At 40.0% G+C, this 20012-nt stretch overlaps 1 protein-coding gene across 2 annotated transcripts in view; it reads right to left on the bottom strand.

Moving 5' to 3' along the window:
• The window catches only part of LOC122789967 (kelch-like protein 13), a 419724-nt gene extending 401009 nt beyond the window's left edge, over nucleotides 1-18715 (bottom strand). Inside the window, exon 1 of one of the 2 annotated variants that reach the window (XM_044057468.1) lies at nucleotides 18375-18715. In XM_044057468.1, coding sequence (XP_043913403.1) covers nucleotides 18375-18454 — 80 coding nt within the window. In that variant the 5' untranslated portion in view covers nucleotides 18455-18715. Of the gene's footprint in view, nucleotides 1-17740; nucleotides 18099-18374 lie in introns of those variants that run through there. The other variant, XM_044057467.1, reaches the window with a different exon arrangement.
• Between the last annotated feature and the right edge of the window lie 1297 nt (nucleotides 18716-20012).

Here is a 20012-nt window from a genome sequence, read left to right as displayed (position 1 = left end):
CAGGCGACCTGAACGTTGGCCCCTATACAAAAGCTTAAGCATGCTTGCTGTAGGTGCATGGATCATCACACGTAGGGCCATAAACCAGGGACCTTAAATGTGACGTCTGCATGCACAGACCTCAGAACTGTTCAGCTGCAGACATCATACTGATCGCTTCGCTCACACATTCGAAGACTTCTAAAAAAGCTAAGTACCCCGTTGGGGAAAAATTTTTCATTCCTTTTGCTTGAGCTTGGTTAGTTATAATTATTAGCCGATGTCAGCTAAGACAGGGACTTCAGAAAGTTCCCAGGGACAAGGAAAACATGTTCATTGAGAAAGAGAAAGAGCAGCCCCTCAGCTAGGAGGGCAAGAAAAAAATAAAGGGGGCAGGAAGGAGAAAATGAATACTGCAACAGCAAAGAGGATAACATCTACTGTTACGGTAAGATTTTACACAATTGTACTATGTCCTTCCATATCACTGTTGCAGTATTTATTATGTAAGATGGTACAAAAGGTCAAGAGGAAGCCTGGGAGGAGGAGGGCATACAACAACCCTCCAGAAACCCATATAGGATAGCATTGGAAAAGCTGGCCCTGGAAAGAACATCCAACTTGTAATACTTGGTGAAAGTATGAATGAAGAACCAGGCAGCAGCCTCAAGGATGAACTGGTGTCCAGCCCCTTGAAAAAAGCGCCAGAGGTGGCAACAGCCCTGATAAAATGAGCCTAAACTGACTAAAAGGCATTGCCCATGAAAACAACAAAAAAAGAAAATTGCCTTAGAAACCCAGGAAGAGAGATCTTACTTAGAAAAAGCCAAACCCAAAATCCTAGGATGAAAGGAAACAAAAAGCTACCCAAATTTGAGTACTTTAGTTTTGTACGAGTATTATCTGAGCTATCTATGCAAATCCAAGGTGTGAAGAAACTTCTCACTAGCATATGGAAAAGGGGGAGGGAGATAAGACTGATTAAGGGACAATTCATTTACTACCATAGACATAATTTAAGAAAGGAGGAATGGCCTTGAGAACCTGAATGTTCAGATACTCTTGTCTGAAGTGACAGCCAAAACGAGAACCTCTTCAGAGTACAATGTTGTAAGGAAGCTGAACAGGCAGGCTCAAAAGGAGCCTGTATCAATTCCTCAAGAACAAAATTAAGGTCCTAAGAAGACAGAATAACCTTCCTAGAAGGCCTGAAAAGGACACCTTTAAGAAACAGCTTGAACTCAAATCTAGAGGTCAGAGGAGGATTTAAGGACAGACTAGCAGAAATTGCTGACAGGCGAGCTTTAACTGAATATGCTAACCCAGCACGGAGCAGAGCACACTAATAAGGGACAACCACAGGAACCTCCACAGATTGGTGTCTCAACATCAGGAACCCCCATTTAGACCGGTATGATTTCCTGGCCTCCTGCAAAACCCAAATCATGTCCTCAGAAAAGGATCAAAATCCTACCACCCACAGTGTCAGCTAAGAGTGGACAAATGAGGATGAATAAAAGATCCCTTGTCTTATGAGAGAAGATCCACTTGGCGAGGTAACTTATGGCGATTGCCCCTGGCCAAGTGAGAAAGGGGGAACCAATGCTGTCTGGGCCAAAAGGGAGTCACTGGCAAGATTTTTGGAATAGTCCTACCTGATCTTGTGCAATACTTGTGGCAGGATAGGAAGGGGAGGCATATAAAAACATCACCTTTTCAAGGAAAAGACAGGGTGTCCACTTTCCAAGCCACAGACCTTGGGACTCTGGAACAGAATACAGTAAGTCGTCTGTTCAGAGTGGAGGCAAACAGATCTACCAAGGAATACCCCACCAATGGGCAATGACCAGGAACACATCTCTGTACAGCATCCACTCATGAGTCCATGTACTGGACCTGCTCAAAGTGTCTGCCACTAGTTTGCACTCTGAGGGAGCATAAACTGCCTGAAGAGTCACGGATACTACAGCTAGATCCCACACCAGAAGAGCTAGTCTGCAAAAAGCTAGAGCACAGTGCACTCCTTTGCTCATTGACATACCACATCACGGTCATGTCTGTGAAAATTTTGACAGGCCCAGGATGAGAGAGGGAATGAAAAGCAAAGCATGGAGAGCCAGAAAGAAAGCACTCATCACTTTTATACTGATGTGATCCAACCTCTGATGAAGAGACCAAAGACGCTGAACCTTTAGGAAGCCAAAGGAGGCACCACATCCCATGACTGAGGTTTCTGTAAAGAGCTCCTGAATGTGGACTGGACCTTGGAAAGAAAGCCCCAGGTTGCGAGAAAGGTGATGAATCCACCACTGAAGCTTGATTTTAAGACAAGGAAGGGAATCAGGAAGCTCAGGGCATGGCAATGTTGGAACCACACTGACCAGAGATATTACTAAAGCTTTCTGATGTGGAGCTTGGCTAGAGAGAGCATGGGAATGGAGGAAATCATGAACGAGCGAACCCGTAGAAATTCCCTGGCTGTAACTGAAGCCAGAGGAATGAGAGACTGGAAAAAGGCAGTAACAGACAGGGCCGTGGAGCAGGCAGAGATGCCAGCATGGGAATAGCTTGCAGGAGAGAAAAATAGGAGGTGTCAGAGCTCATTTCTTGAAGTTTATGGTGAACCTCAGACTCTGCAATGGTCAAATAGTAAACTGGAGATCCTGAAGAGTTTCTGGGCAGGAAGCTTGAATGAGCAGATCGTCCAGATAAGGAAAGACAAACAACTTGTATCCTGCAAAAGGAAATGAGAGGAGTAAGGCATCTGGTGAACACCCTTGGGGCAGTAAAGAGGCTAAACAGTAAAGCAGAGTATTGAAAATGTTCAGAAGAAAATGAAATGTAAATATTTCCTGAAAATGAGAAGTTTCAGAACACCTAAAAAGGAGGGAAGGATTTCCAAACCATAAATTATCCCTGGCAGATAACGGACAGTACCCAACAGTCTGTTATGATCCTTAACCAATTTGTAAGAGTAAGGAAGAGAGGGAGATAAGTGAACCTGGCAGAGGAAAAGGGTAAAAAAAATTGTCACATAGAACCTGGTTTGTCCTGAAAAGTGTGTTTCTGGGTAGCAGGAGTGAGTAGATTTAGAAGGAGGCACCTGTCTGAAGCCCTTCTTTCCCTTAGGTGGAGGAAAAAAATGCCTCTGTAAGGATAATTCCTCTAGAACTTGGGAATAGGCAAAACAAAAATATATCTCAACTCCTGCAAGGTTTTACCTTTATCCTGGACAGACAAAGTTCAGCAGCAGCAAAAAGATTTTTATTATCCAAAGGAGCACCCAATAGTTTGGCCTGAAAGTCACATCAGACAAAGCCTGAAGATGAAGCAGACAGTAACATGTCATAACTGAGCCAAAGGCAGCAGCCCTAGAGGAGCCAACAGCAGCATCATAACTGCATTTGTTAGAATGGTGGGCAACATGGGAAGTACAGCCCAACAGGGAACAGACAAACTTTCCCCTCAGAGTGAGGAATGTCTGAAATTGCTTTGTAAACCTGAGAAAGGAGGCCCAAACCATACCTGGTCATATCAGTCTGGTAACTGATGTCAAGAAAGGATAAAGTGGCAGCAGTGTAAATCTTTTTTTTTTCCAACCTCTCCATGGCCCTGCTAGCCTTATCTGAAGGTAAAAGTTTGGTAAAAGGCAATAATTTGGAGGGCTTGTCAGAAGACAAACTATAAAAGGGACAGAATGGCATTTATAAAGTTTACACTCCTCAGGCACTTTGTAACATGCATCAATTTTCTTGGTTGTAAAGGGTAGAGAATCAGGCCCCACAGAAGCTGAAGAGACAGTATCCAAGAAGGGCAGTCAGAACAGGAACAATTGATGGATTAGAAGACTCCATCTGGAGGTGCTCACAATACCTTTTCGGAAACAAGAAAACAATCTCACTTAAATTCCATCATGCAGGGAATAGTATCCCTAATGGAGAGTTCCTCCGGGGGGGCAGGATTAATAGAACACTCTTCCTTTAAACATTCCAAGGGAAAAGGAATTTAACAAGAGTAAGCCAGAGATTTTTCCCCTTAATCCAGATCTTTATCTGAAGATTCCAATTCCCAGGGTCTTTTAAGAGGAATGGAAGACCAGGGAGGGGGCAGGCACAGACCCTCCCTTGAGGAGGCTTTAAAGCCATCAAAGCACTGAATAACCCGAGGGGGAAATCCTACCATTCTCATTGAGGATCCTTAACTGCAGGGGAAAACTGCTTGATTTTTTTACTTTTTTTTGCAGTCATCCGAGTGAAAAACCCTTGGAAAGTTAGACCCCTAGCAAATAATTGTAGTGGGAATCTCCTCTAAGATCTGTGGAATCCCTTTCAGTTCCTCAAATAATTAGCAGAGGTTCCCCAATGTCAAAAGCAAATGTTTGTAAAGCCTCCAAAGTAGTACAAGAAGTTGAACCCATGCCAGCCTCAGACAGGATCACTGCAGAGGAATTCAATGCAACCACAGGATGATCCTCTGGGCTTTCACTAGCCTCAAGAGAGGCATCCAGGGAGGTTTTCTAGTGGCCATATCAGACACAAGTTTTTTGGCCTTTTTCTTGGCAAAAGGCTGACCCTCGGGACAGGCAGGTTCCACCACACTACCTTGAGCAAACAGCTTAAGATAATGTTTTTGAGTTAAATAGATGGAAAGTAGTGAGACAACTATGTAGGGGGTCTTGGGAACAAAAGCCAGGGTAGAAAAAAAAAAAAAAAAAAAAAAAAAAAAAAAAAAAAAAAAAAGAGTATGGTCGTGGAAAGCACCCAAAAAAACACTGGTCATGACTGTCTTTCTAGGGAATCTGCCTCCGCCATTGACATTTTCCCTTTCTGGATGACATGACATCAGCAGCACTAAAGATGAGAAGAAACCCCCAACATGGCACTAATCTGATACATGGCTTGGGAACCAGCACAGCAGAAGGGAATTAAGACAGACATTCAACAATGACATTTGGAATGGTGGCAAACAAGTTGAATGTGTGCGTCCATATGTCACCTTTATGCCCTATGCTTTGCATGGGGATCATACACGTGACATACGACTCCTACAAGTACTAAAGGCTTTCGTATATTGGCCGGACATTGGGTTATCCTTGGCAGGAGATCCCTTACATAAATATTACATTGATATGAAGGACATCCACTGTTGCCTAGGCTAGAAGGGAGTCACCACAATGTTTTTTTGGAAGAGTCCTTCGGAATGACCATGGATATCAGTGGAAAGGGAACAGATACATACAAGACCATTTCCATTCAAGGGAATGGAACAGCATATATTTCCAGGCCTGTTGGCTGAGACTCAGAGGAAAATTTTTTTTAAGTTGTTTGCTTTTAAAGGAGACAATCAGATTTACTTGCAAAGTTCCCCACATCTGGATCAATTATTAGAAGACCCACTCATTTAACTTCCAGTCACGAGACCGTACTTGGTACTGCTCAGCTTCGCCAAGCACAACATTTCTCTTACAGAATGTGAGGAGCTTGGAGGATTAAAACTATGCTCAATTGCTACCTGCCAAGCTACTATACCCAGCCTACACAAAAAGATTTTCAATAAAAGTCAGATTATGCTCTTTCCTAATCCCTTTTCCTGCTCATCAGACAGGAGAATCATCAGAATGGTCTTATTTTTTTCCACAAAACTTCCAGCCACTCTTTAGGAGCTTTAAAGCCTATAATAAAGCTGGAGCCAATCCAATAAACTCTTCCTTATTTACAGAAATACTTCTCTCCTTTTTTTTCTACTAAGGGCATCCCTAGAATGGGACAGAGTCATGCATGGCAATTCATCACAGTGATCAGGTCTTAACCTGGTTATGCAGGGATGCAATCTCCACTTCCTCTTAACAGACCAAACAAGAGTAGCTCTTCCATGCCTGGCAAGGCAAGTGCAGCTGAATATCTGCAGAGGATGTGGCTGACATCCAGTCCAAGGTAGCTGCAGAGGCTAAACCAGTGGGACTCTGATGAAAAAAAAAAAAAAAAAAAAGGAAGGGGGGGTTGATCTGAAAAAACAATTATGGCCACTGCATATTAACCCACCACAGATGAGGTATAGACAAAGCCTGTTTTGTTGGCAAGGGCTCCTTAAAAGTTTTTTCTTGGAACTGAGGGATCAGTATGCAGTTTCATGGTTCAGATGAAAATGAAGACAGATTCCTGGCTAGTGCAGGAAGGGCGAGTCAGTAAGTGGTATGCTGTCAGCAGTGTTCACAAGCAAAACTCACAAGGACGCACCCAAAACTCACTTACCACCAATAACAAAACACCAATAAAAGTGCTCAGATATACTCCCCACCTCTCTAAACCAAAGAGGGGTATCACCTGCCGTAACCTTTCCAACTTTAACCCTGAAACATTCTGCTCCCTCCTCTCCAGAGTTAACTGGACTTTCCTCACCCAGCTCCCACTAGATGATGCAGTTAAAGCTTTCAACTCAACTTTCCTTAACATCTTAAACTTACTAGCCCCACCCAGAAAAGTTCGGATCAAAGCCAAACTATCACCCTGGATAACCAAAACCACTCACATCCTTATGAAATCCCAAGATTGAGCTTGGAAATTAGGCATCAATCTAAACCCCCCACTGGTCTGCAAAGGTATAAAGAATTTAGAAACCAATCAAAAATACTCAAAGATAAAAAGGATTTCTACTACAATCCCCCAATAACTTTAAAGTCTGACCCCAAAAAGTTCTGGAATGCTATAAAACCAGATATTACATCCATGCAATCCAGCCTCACCTAATCCATGTCCAGACAGATCCCCTGAAGATACTGCCAACACCTTCAACACCTATTTTATTGAATCAATATCCAAACTATTTAACCCCAACGCCAACTCTTCAAACAATACTACTAACTTCCCAGAACCCTCCTCATCTACTAACTCTGTAAACTTATTCTCCCTTAAAAAACAGTTCCAACTGTCTTTATCAAAGCCCTACTCTCAAAGCTTAAACCATGCGCTGTATCTGCAGATAATATCCCTTCTTATTTCCTTAAGATTGCAACTCACCCTCTTGCTTTTCCTGTATCTATTCTAATTAATCACTCCATCTCTGAATCTAAAGTTCCATCCATCTGGAAACAATTCTACACTCTTCCTATTCATAAAGGAGGTAACTCAGAAATCTCTAATTTCAGACCTATTGCCATCCTCTCCCCGCTCTCTAGTCCTCAAGAAATGTATACATAAACAAGTCATGCATCATCTCACTCAGGAAAAACTACTCACTCCTACACAACATGGCTTTCGACTCCCGCATAGTACCACCACAGCTCTACTATCCTTTCTCAACACCATTACTCTAGCCAAAGATGAACACTCGTATCTGGTCTATTCCTTGACCTCGCTAAGGCATTTGACACTCTCTCTCACTCTGCTACTAAAACTAACGGACCTTAATTTCTCCCCAAATACAGCTGCATGGTTCTCTAGCTACCTCACTGAGACTGCAGTCAGTAAGATGGGCTCACTGCACTATCTACTCCCCTTCCTGTAAGAATGGATGTCCCCCAAGGATCCATTCTAGGACTGCTACTATTTAATATTTTCACCAACCTACTTTACACCTCATGTCCTCTGTCTTCTATTGTCCAATATGCAGATGACTTTACAGTTGTCACTATTGCTAACTCACCCTCAAAACTCTTATCAAAGTCAGTCATCCTTTAACTCAGTAGAGACTTGACTCTCTAACTCACCCTAAACCCCCACAAAAACAAAATGGTTACTTCTTCCTTCCCAAAATTGTAAACCACATCAAATCCTCCACCTCCAGAATGTCCCTAAACAATACCTCTATTGAAGTCGAATCTAGCACAAAACTACTTGGTATTACCATCAATGATCAATTAAACTTTGGTCTACACATAAATAAATGCATCAGAAAACCCCATCAGAAGCTAGGCCTCCTGTATAGAAATAAATTCTTCACTACTGAAGCTAGGATTACTCTTACACATGTCTACCTTCTACCTTGCTTAACATATACTGTGCCCAAACACTCACAAATCTCAACTTCTCCCTACTTACCAAGCTTGAATCAACCTATCACAAGATAGTCTGATTTGCAGCTCAACAAACCTATAAATCCCACCACTCTCCCTAAAATACCTGAACTGGCTAGAGCTACCACACACCTTTTACTCCAATCTTAGCTCCAGATCATACATTCCATTCTAGATCAGCCAGCTTTCTGTCCAACTCTTTCTTCCCTCATCTCCCAGTACTCCCCTTACAAGACTTCTCCGAAGTTCATCCCAATATCTACTAAATATTTACAAACCTACATCAAACACTGGATGTAATTTATATAGTTACCATTCCTCTAGTGCTTCTAACAATCTCCCACTACATATCAGGACCCTCACACACTCCAAATTATTTATATTAGCCACCAAAGATTACTTTAAAATTTTTTGGATCCGTCACTGCTCACACCCTCCCTGACCTCAACCTATTACTTCACCTTTTATCAATCTCCTTTTTCCTCCTCACTATCACCCTAAGAATTTACCCTGGAATTACTGTTACTGCTTTTATAATACATAATATATTGTATTAACAATCTTACTCCCCCCATACTTCTTATATTACTTACTCACCCTGATGTAATCTGCAATTTGCACTGTTAATTTAAAAAAAAAAAATACTCCCTATGCTCTAGAGCAGGAGTGTCCAACCCGCGGGCTGCATGCGGCCCTCAGAGCTCTTCCATGCAGCCCGCGACCCTTAAATTGAAATTTAATTGAAATTTAAGTTTTTTCCCCGCGTATTTACACGTCCGCGTACTTCAGCTGTTCTGCGCATGCGCCAACTTACTTTTTTCACGTTTTTTTCATGCCAGCGTCTTTCCGCTGGTATGCGCATGCGCCAAAACACCGTTCGGTCGTTTTTTATATTTGCGGTAAAGCTGAAGGAAGGAGCGAGATCGTGGCGAAGAGAGAGGATTTATTTTATTTCACAGACTACACTACAACATCTCCAGCAGTAAAAGGTAAGCTAAGTAATTTTCTTCTTGGTTAAAGGATGCAGTTTCACCTTCTACTCTGCAATTTGAGTTTATGCAATGCAGACAGCCAGAGGTAATGAGTCTGCCAGAATCAGTTTGTCACATTTATAGATGGAAATGTGCTACACTGAAAATTTTTGTTTGGCGATGCCAGTAATTCATTGAGTTGCTGTACTTTACAAAATAAAAATCACATTTCTTTTAGTGTCATGTGTACAAAGCCATACTATGCTATTCTGTTTAACAAAGTGTAGCTTGTGCAGGGATTTGTACAAGATGTACTTTACTGTACAACTTTTGTCATGATGACTGTAGTTTGCATACATTTAAGCATATTTATGATTCAAAAGAGCAGAATAAACATTATGTAGGAGCTGAAGGCGCATCCTAATTAACAGAGATACGAGAGCCTATCTGCTTGAGAAAGATTCTCTTCTTTTTCATATGTATACAGTGTCTTTTGCTGTTGCCACCCTTAACTGTGTGTTTAGTAGGCTATATTAGTCTACCATTGTAAAGTTTCAGGAGCACTGACGAAGTTTGTCACATGACACTCCAGGGAAGTTTATATGGAAGTGTTTTGGGTTCATCTTTAAACTTTCCCTGAAACCTTTTGTATACATCTCAAAGCACAGCATCACATGATACCCACAGACTGTTATCCCGGGCCCATTAGGATTTAAAATAGTGAAGGTAATTAACTTTGTTTGCCTTTATACTAGTTTTACAGGGTAGCCATTTTGTCTGAGACTTGCCTGTCACAACACTTTCCATATCTGTTCTCACCCACCATTCCTGTTAGTGTCACAAGGCTTAGGTTCTGTTCTTTTCATTACATTTTGTACAATAGCTTTCTTGTTACTACACACACATGACTAGATTAGAATGTTAGACATCTGCATTTGCTTCCTTGGTATATTAAACAGCTGGGAAGCTTGCTTTCTATCAAGCCATCCTTGTTTGGAAACCAAATACTTTTACATTACAAGTGCTTTAATTTCTACTTTAGATGCAAATGTCTTATATATGTGTTTGTTAGTAAGCAATGCAGTTTCTTATTAGTTTAGTGTGCACCTTTCATGTATTATAGCAGCCTTAGCTGAATTTGTGGTTTGTCAAACTTACCTGTTTTTGTTTATTGGATGTGTGCCTGCTATCTCACAGTCCCAGTGATGCTGGCAGAGTTATAATGCTGTACATTGCTTGAGTTCTGCTCCTCTTGTAACAATATTTAGCTGTGCAAGTTGTGATGAATACATTTCATATGTTTTTAAACCTTATTATCTCACTTGCCACTCGTGTGTTGTTAGTGGGGCTTTACCATTAATGTCTACTGTGCACACATTCTTTCAGAATCAGCTTGTGTAATCTTTGGTTCAGTGATATTTTTATGATTTGACAACAAATTTTATGTACCTATGTTATGTGCATATAGCATAGTATGTCTATTGGGGGTTGCCATAATGGGTAAGGTATTTAACTTTTCACATGGTGCAGGGATTGACTGTCATCTATGATGGAAACTGTTTAGGGCAGCTTAAAATGGCCCATAAGGGCAGCTAGTCTAGTTTAAAATGGCCCATAAGGGCAGCTAGTCTAGTTAGATTTAACTGTTTTTTTAATAATTAGAATGAGATATTGAATTTTAGGGCAAATATTATGCATTTATTAATTTATTCATTGTTCAAATTCGCCTACAATACAGATGACGTGTCGTTAGAGACCTTTTTTTTTTTTGCTTTTCAGTTTATGTGAGAGAACCTTTTTTTTTTTTTTTGGTCCTCACTTGCCGTTTGCCCCCAGACCATTTCTGTTGACTCAATGCGGCCCTTGCAACTGAAAAGGTTGGACACCCCTGCTCTAGAGGTTATCTGCCTTTTGTTTGTACTGCTCTAATTTTCATAACTACTAAGTGCTATGAAATTACTATGATATGTATGATTATTTTAACTGTCTATACTATTCTGGAGCTTTTCTCCCCAGGCCTTCGCTGAAAAAGGGCTTTAGCCCAGTCGGACACTCCCGGTCAACAAATGTAAAATAAATAAAGTCCCACAAAAGTTTCTCCATAATCAACAAAAGTTAAAGAAGGCAAAACAGACTTAGACCAGCCGGTCTCTCAACAATCCTGCAAAACATATTAAAAAGCAAAAAGTGATCTATTTTCACAGGAATCAGTACATTTCACTGAAAAAAAAAACAAATACTGTGAAAGATTTTCCCTCAAACAGAAGTTATCTGCAAATCAATGGATGACTAAGGAGACGGTCGATCTGAAGTCTGCAGAGTGCTCTCTAAGGAGAGCAAGAAAGTAGATGCTTTTGGCACCCAGGCTGCTGTTTTGTCCCCTCACTTAGGAGGTTGTGCAACCAGCAGCTTGAGTGTATGCGGAAAGTGCCCAAGGCTTTGGAAGACTGTCCCGCTGCTATATCCTCGGCAGGATATAACCCATACAGCTAAACCTGCTGCAATAGTGATTACGTCACAATTGTTCTCTACAGCCATGACAATGGGTTTTAAAAAAGCAACGTCATCTGGAGGATCACTTTCCAGAACGGGAGAACCACCTTTCAACAATTTCTTCTTCTTCACGACTCTTTATAGAGTTTTACGACCCTTGGCAAAGAAAACCAATAAATTTCTCCTCCCTTACGGATTACCTTTTACAAATTATGGCCTTAGTCAGTTCCGCAAGTAAAACTGACTCAGTCGCTTGCAGACAGTGGACAAAACAAGATTCCAACATTCAACAGTGAGGTCCCGCTTGGAAAAATAAAACCAGCAGTAAATAGCCTTCAACGTAAAGACTAGACTGATTTAAGTTTTCTAAAATTCTTTTCTTCAACAACCCCCCCCCCCACACACACACACACACACGTGTGCATTTTTCCTCATGTTTAACTCAGAAAAGCAGAAGCACAGAAATATTCAATGATTTTACTAAAGTTATTAATATTTGTGCTTATCAAGCTCAAGCCCTTTAAAAAAAAACACAGTATAAAACTTTGTTTGCTCTTTCGCCAAGAAGAATGAATAAAGACTGGTATACTTGTGGGAAATCAGAGTCTCTCAAGAGTATTTGTTGATGATGGCTGCCCTACCAGAACATTTGTACAAAGTGGCAACTCAATCCTATACGGAGGAGCTGCAATGCAATTCGAACAAAGACTATATATATTTTTTTTTCCTGCACTGCTACGTCGCCACAGAGTAAGTGTAAGTAAGGAGTCCAAAGGAATCCAAATGTCCCCTTGCAAAAAAAAAAAAAAAATGCTTTGCCTTTTAAACCTGGATGAAGCTGCAACTAAGTCTGGATGCAACGGGACAATTCCCACTAGAGCTACTGGCAACTATCAAGGGATATGCTATACAGGAACAGAAAAGGATGAAAAAAATTAACTTGCAGTTAACAAGAAATAAAAGTAAATACATATCCTCAAAATGTATAACAAATGCCTTATACTAAACCAAGACTGCAAACCATTTTTTCTTGGTGGCAAAAAACTGAGGCAGCACATGTGATGCTCTTTTACAGTCAAGCTACACTCTAAACAGCAATGACCCAAGATTGTTGCCACATGCATCAGACAAATGGTTAAAAAAATTTGTCTAACAGCAAAATCATGTTTAAGAAAGCTACAGCAATAATCCTTACAATGTCCATCTGCGTTCTGCTCTGTTTACAGCATCTTTTCTAGTGGAAAGTTCTGGAGTAAATTAGTTAAGTAGCTACACTGTGCTTAATGCATAAATCTTGCTGGTACACTCACATTCAGTAAGATCATTTATTACCCATGTGGTAAACTGAAATTAAACAGAACAGCCGGCTAGTGCACAGTGAAAAAAACTTGTGGGGGAGGGCAAAAAGGGATGTGACAATTTGTGGCATGACTAACCATACTGTGTAATTTATCACTTACTTTGTGTGTCTTAAAAGAGAAAGGGGTTGAAATTTTAGAAAAAACTTTCAAAAAAAAAGCTGTGGACTACAAGAAGCATCTCAAAGCCAAAAGCTTCAGGTTTTAGTCCACTACTAAAAATATAATTGGACTGAAATAAAATTTGAATCATAACATGCAGCAAAAATAACCTCAGAAAATAAGCTCAGCTTCCAGGGCTATGACAAGAAGACAACCCAGGATTTCTCACTTTAGGGGGAAATAAATTTCTCTTTAAACCTACTGAAAAAAGAAAAAATATATCAAGTACGGAAGTTTAACACATGATACATAGCATATCCGCTATGGAAATGTACTACCTCCCATCTTGAAGATTACAAACCAAAATCTCTTACATTAGGAGCTTTGATAATCCAGAGAAGATATCCACTCGTATGGTAACTGCTTTCCTTGAACTAAACAAGAAGACATCAAATAAAGACTAAATACATCAAAGACCAACCATGTCAGCAGCATCTCAGACCGCAACGACAAAATATACATGTATAAAAATAGAACGATAATTTACAGCAGCCAGTAAACAAGCATGTTTTTGTGAGGTGGGAACAAAACTGAGTACTGCCTACAACAAAACACACGTGGACATAGGAAGAAAGTAAAATTACGTAGGAGCTTAGCATAACAATGAATGTTCTAGTAGATCATTACTGCAGCAGTCCTTACTACTGGGATTTCACTGCCAAGTGACCCTGAGATCTGGCACAATTTCTAGAGCTCCAGATCATTCCCCCGATGTAAAGTACACAAAGCTCCTGGCTTGTCCATGCATTATAGCACAAAGCAAGCATCCCTCTACTTACCCTTTTGTTAACTGGGTTAGTCTCACTAGGCTAGTTGCCTGTTTTCAAAGGAGACAGGAAGTAGGTATTTTACTGCACAAGGGGAAATTTGGTCAGGGTGCCAGGGAACTTGCCCTACTGTTTTCGATAGGTGCCATGGACCTACACCAACTCAGTTTTCTTGCTCCCAGGAATAAAAGCTAAAATCATAGTAGCAATATTACAGCCAAGGCATACCATAAAAAGAGGTAGCCAGGTGTACAGACAGGTATAATACGACTCAGGAGACAAACAAATCACAAAGGGAAGGAAGGAGTTGGGGGATTAAGGTACCCCAATCACCACCCAAACCTGAACATACCCAAGGCCACAGAGATACGAAGTGAGGGAAGGATGGCAAAGCTTCAGTATCCCACCCTAGCCCAGGAATGCTCTAAAGGGAGTGGTATGAGTGATTAAAGTGCTGCACCAGTGATCTGCTATTACGGCAAGTTGATACACAACTGCACTATGCTATATGCTCTTCATTTAGATAATTACTGCAGTAGTGCTTACCAATGAGATAATTCCCCAGACTCTAGAATGGTGGCCTGAGATGGTTGGTAGGAGTGCAGCAAGCCTTGTTAAGATACCTGTAGCAAATCTGTCCTAGACCTGGAGTGAAGATAGAGCCCATCATGCAGAGAATCGATCCGCATGTGGTTACTTCTAAAACTGTTTCAGTAGTAACTCCCTTTAGGAAACCTACCACAATGACAATGCCCCTAGTACTATTAGTTTTAATATGACCTAGCAGCATTCACATGGAGAACAGTAGCAAAACTGAAAACAGACATTTAGAAACATGTTGATCACCTTTGGTTTTGGCAAGGCAAGCAAATTCGGAGAGCAAACCAGTCAAGTTTGTGGTACTATACAAGTAATACCCTAGGTGTATGTGTAGGATTCCCCCTCTCTTAATTTGAGGTTTGGGAAGAACAAAGAAGTTGAATAGTCTGGTTGAGGGCGAATTCTATCATTTTACAAAAAGAAAAGACTAATTCTCAAGCTCACCCTCTCTCTCTAAAAATGGTAGATCATGGCTTGCTGTTCAGATATTCTCTTAACTAAAGCAATTGCCATGAGCACAGCAGTATTCCAAGCTTTTACTTTCCATCTGCCTCACATATTTTCTTGAACTGGTCTTTTTTGCCTCTGGTTGGTTTACCCTTTCCTTGCCCAAGATAAAAGGGGCAATCCAGTGAAATAACGTCCATCCCCCATCGTCACATTCTTCTTCTTTCGGCTTTTCCCAGTTAGGGGTTGCCACAGCGTATCACCTGTCCACTCATGATTGGCAGTGGAGTTTTACGGTGTCAAGTTGCCACCCTGGCGTCCAACCTTCCACAGAAGGTGCACACACACACACGCCTAGGGCCAATTATGAGTGTCCAATCCACTTGCAGCATGTCTTTGGGATGTGGGAGGAAACTGGAGCACCCAGAGGAAACCCATGCAACCACAGGGAGGGCATGCAGACTCCGCACAGAAGGCACCCCAGCCGAGGAACGAACTAGAGAGCCTGTTGCTGTGAAGCAGCAACAAAAACCACTGCACCACCATGCCCCCCCCCCCCCCATTGCCACATTATGATAGGAATTAGTAAGCCCCTGTTATGCAGGGCAAATAAATGATGAACCAGGGTAAACCAAAAAAGTCATATGGCTTTTAAAACTATCAAGACACCTGCTAGCAAACAGCAGCAGAGTTAAGTGCTCACGTAAAAATCTCAAGTTAATAGAACTATCACTTTGAGGCCTTCCTGAAAACCAAAGGCCATACAACAAAGTGGAAGTAGCTCTGTCAGAAACTGCAATTAATAAGCCTGCAGTTTCTTAACAGCTAAGATTTCATGGAACTAATCTTTCATAATAAAGCGACACCTGGGAGAGGGGTTTATCCATCAGGTACACCAACTACCATTCTTCATTTAGTCCAACAGAACATGGTCTTGCAACATAACATTTCGTTTCAGACTGTATGCATACCCAAGTAAAGCTGAAAACTGCAGAGTTTAGAGAACCTCAGTTTTCACAGGAAGCTAGGCAATTCAAAACAGAGCTCTATATGAGAATAGCAAGGGTAACGTTACTCATGAAAGTTTATAAAACATAGGAAAAATACATCAATTACTGGTAGCCCTTCCAGCACAGCCTCTGGAGACTTAAGTCAATGCATCAGTGACCACTATGAGATCATAATGAAGTAAGACTCACATTTCAGTAGCATAATCTAGACAAATTAGAATGCATATTACAAAGACCAATGTAAACCACTTACATAATAGCATATATGACATCAGCATTTCATATTTAGAAAATAGATGCTCTCATATTATATGGCACAATGGACTTCTTTGCAACACACAAAAAAATGTATGCACAACTAATTTAGCTTGTATAAAACGACAAATTACAAAAGTTGTATGCTTCAATACAAAAAAGCGACAATAAAATTTAAAGTTTCCAAAAAGCCTGACAACCAAATAAAGATGAAAATTGGCAGCTTCCAATGCCATAACATGGGGATGGAAGTTATGCAGGAATTAACTTTACATTAGTAAGGCTTGACTGAGAGGACAAGCCCGAGTGATGAAACTTTCAGACTACAATGGCTAATTACTGTAACTCCCACCTTTGGCAGGTATTACACTTACAATTTTCACAGTCTTGCCTACAAAGCATAAGCAAACACTTAGTATTCATAAATGACCTGATGTTATGTGAAGTACACACTTAATAAACCACTATCAGAAACTGAACAAAGAAAAAATTAGAAATGACTATATTTACTTCACCACTGCTGCAGTTCTTGCAATTCTGTGAAGAAGCTATGGAAATCGGGGCATGTTACTGACCCAAGAATTAAGTAGCATTAACCTCCCATGACACTCAAGACTTTAACAGTCAAATTAGACTGCACAACTGAGGGACATATTGTCCATCACAAAACTATGCATAAAATGTTTTCTGCAACTGTGCATCACTCAAGGCAGTTTAAATCTGTTTTTTAGGAATAGCAGAACATGTTTTTTTTTTTTTATGATGCTGATATCTATTGGGACTGCACACTATTTATCAATTAACTTTTATTGTATTTGTGTAGCAGTAATATTATGCGCTACACATACGTGTCTGAAATTGTTGACCAAAGAATTAGCCTTTTCAGTGTGACAGAGATAAAAAAAAAATGCACCCACATTATACTATAGCACAAACCATCCATAAACATTTTCAGCAAGAGAAAGTTAACGGTTATTAAAATTTAATCAATTTTTTAAAGCATTTTAACTGAAATCTAAAGTAAGCATTAATACAGCACTTGGAAAATATAATTAGAGTAAATATCGAACATTTGGACAAATGTGGAATGCAACTTCACCCGTGATAAGCAGCCAGATTTATCAGCTAACGTAATTTCAAAACTGCATTGCAAAAGGACAACCTGCGTCCTAAAATTTTAAAGAATAAAATTTAAGTAATATGTGTAATCTATTTATACTTTTCATTGTTCACATGTACCTGTGATTAACATACCGATTATTAAAAAAGACTAGATAGATATTACAGCAGTTAACTCGATGGCAAAGGAGACCTAAACCTGAGGTGAGCAAAAACATCTAAACTACTACTGTTACAATTATGGAATTCAAAATGGATTTTCTCAGGAAAGAGCCAAGATGAATTTTCTGTGCTTCAGCTGTTGACAACACTTCGCAATCCAGACTCTTCAATAGGACCAGACTGCTCTAGCTGTTCCATTTCTGAACAATGGATTTGACAAACAAAACAGAAACCTCACCGAATAAAATGCAAAGCACCACCTTGCCAAATATTTACATATAAAATACAAATGTCTATTCATTACAAAATGCTCCACTTTCTGTGAAGCATTTCACTCACATAAGCAAAATCAGAAAATTTCTTTGACAACCAAGCATTTTAATCTCAATCTATTTTTTCCACTTACATATATGCAGGAGAAAGTGGTGATGACCTAGACGTTTTAAGCACAGGAACTGGGAATTTCCAGATAGCAGGAGAGCCTGTTTTCCATTTCAATGGCATGTTGTCACCACAGTACTATAATAACAGCAACGAGCACTTCCATAACAGAATGCCAACTAGGACTGCCATCCCACACCAAAATGACACAGCAGTGGCTGATGCAAAGGACAAGCAAATGATCCTGCCAATGCCCTTAAACTGATGTTTCCCACTGTGTAAAAAGGCTTCAAGGCATCTCCTTTTAAAATCTTCTGGCCCCTAAAGCAACATGATGAGCTATCGTACTAACTCAACAACAGTGCCACCCTTTTAGAGGAAGCGCTGACTGCAGTAAGAGGCTGAACAGAGAAAGAAAAAAAAAAAAAAAAAAAAAAGGCTGCACTGAGCCAGGCAGAACAATGCAGCTTTATTTACTACACAAAGCCTAAGTAGATACAAGAGTGCAAAATTCCATTGTTACATCTAAACCATTATACTGCAGCCCTATACAACACAGCCCACTAATTACCTTCTTACAGATTAACCAATACCTGTTAGGGGGGAAAAAGTGTGTTATATAGAGCATGTGATTCAAATACTAGATAAAAGCAACCTACCTACTCAGAATGCACTTGCCATCCTCTGCACATTCCTCTTTAGAACTGCAACAATAAAAATGTGATATAAATCTCAGCATAGCCTTGGGCCACAGCTAACCGATATCAAGGATGGAATTCTTCAGCTTGTTTTCCTCCTGTGAGATCTCTAAACACACAATACAACTGTGCCATTATGGGAACAAAATCCAAATTCAGACCATGCTATCCACAGTATGCAGAGAAATATGCCACAACTTGGACATGGTATGGCTTTCTGCATGTTCTTCCCAGAATTCTGCTTCAGGATGCTTTTATTTCCTTTTCCTCATTTCCAGGCATAGTAAAAAAAAAAAAAAAAAAAAAATCTCATGCATTTTACAACAAGCTTGTACTAACCCGAATATCGTTCTCGGTCTTCTGCAGTAGAAAAGCATGCTGTGCTGTGCTTTTAATACCAGTCCATGTAGGGACGCTATCAACAATCTAATTCAAGAGACCCCTTCAACGGTTTTCAAATCCCTTGAAATATTGATGAAGAAGTCAGTCATGCAGGTGTCCATCTGGACCATGCTGCAGCTCCGTGGTCTGCATCATGACCTCCAATAGCTGACAACTGACAGTAACGGTTAATGAATGAGCTCGGAGAAAGCAGCATCATTTCTTAAAAATCACTGGGCTTTTATAAGCACAGAGACCAATGTACAGTTACAATCTTCGGGATAATAAAAAAGAAAAGGACATTTGTGTGCATTTTATTTATACATATTTAACACACAAACATACATTAAAGATTTTGCAAATAATTATAAGTACCATGTACAATTAATATCATGACTGCAACATTTTACTGCCAAAAAAATCTCCTTAAGATGTTTTCTTTTATAGCATTATCAAGTATATGCTGATGCAGAAAAATGGGATGGCAACAAAAAAGCCTGTGCAACAAACAAGTTATCACCCACAATAAAATTATGAAGCCCAACGTTCCCATTCTACAAAGTGCATGTTTAATTACATACCATTTCACATTCTTTACACATTTATTCTGCTTCTTCTCTGATAGCACATTTTTATTACAATCAAATTAAAAACATATTGAAGGGCAACAGCACTGCAAAAGAATTAAAGTCCCAGTACAAGTTACACAAAGCAAAAGGAATGTATTGCACTATTACAACAGCCAGTCTGCATTCCTGTAACACCAACTAACAATCGCATTACATACACCCTTTGTGCAACAAAATACTAAAAAGTCATGCTTACATTATACTGCAATGCAGAAAAATTGTATTTATTTACATATTCTCAACATCTATGCATTGAAACCCATTAGTTCAAACAGGAAACCAAAAAACAATACTTAAAACATTTCAACAAATTTGCCTATGCCTAAAGGCGGCTTGAACATTAAATGACAACTACTGTATGAAGCCTGCCATGAAAGCAGTTTCCCTCTTCACCAGATGTGTTTGTAGTATCACATCATTGCAGCCTAAAGGATCTTGGAGCAAGGCTGATATTTCTGATACAAACATTTTCCAGGCAGAAACATTTGGTGAGACCAAACCCTTATACCAGCTGTAAAGTAATTAAACTAACCTGTCTCAGGATGATAAAATTAGTGGTACGATCTTTGCAAATATTTTACAAATGAAG

This window comes from Protopterus annectens, chromosome 15.part0 (genome assembly GCF_019279795.1).
Source record: "Protopterus annectens isolate FY-2018-M chromosome 15.part0, PAN1.0, whole genome shotgun sequence".
NCBI lineage: Eukaryota > Metazoa > Chordata > Ceratodontiformes > Protopteridae > Protopterus > Protopterus annectens.
Note: the sequence above shows the minus strand (reverse complement) of the source record. Positions and strands in the feature narration are given on the sequence as shown.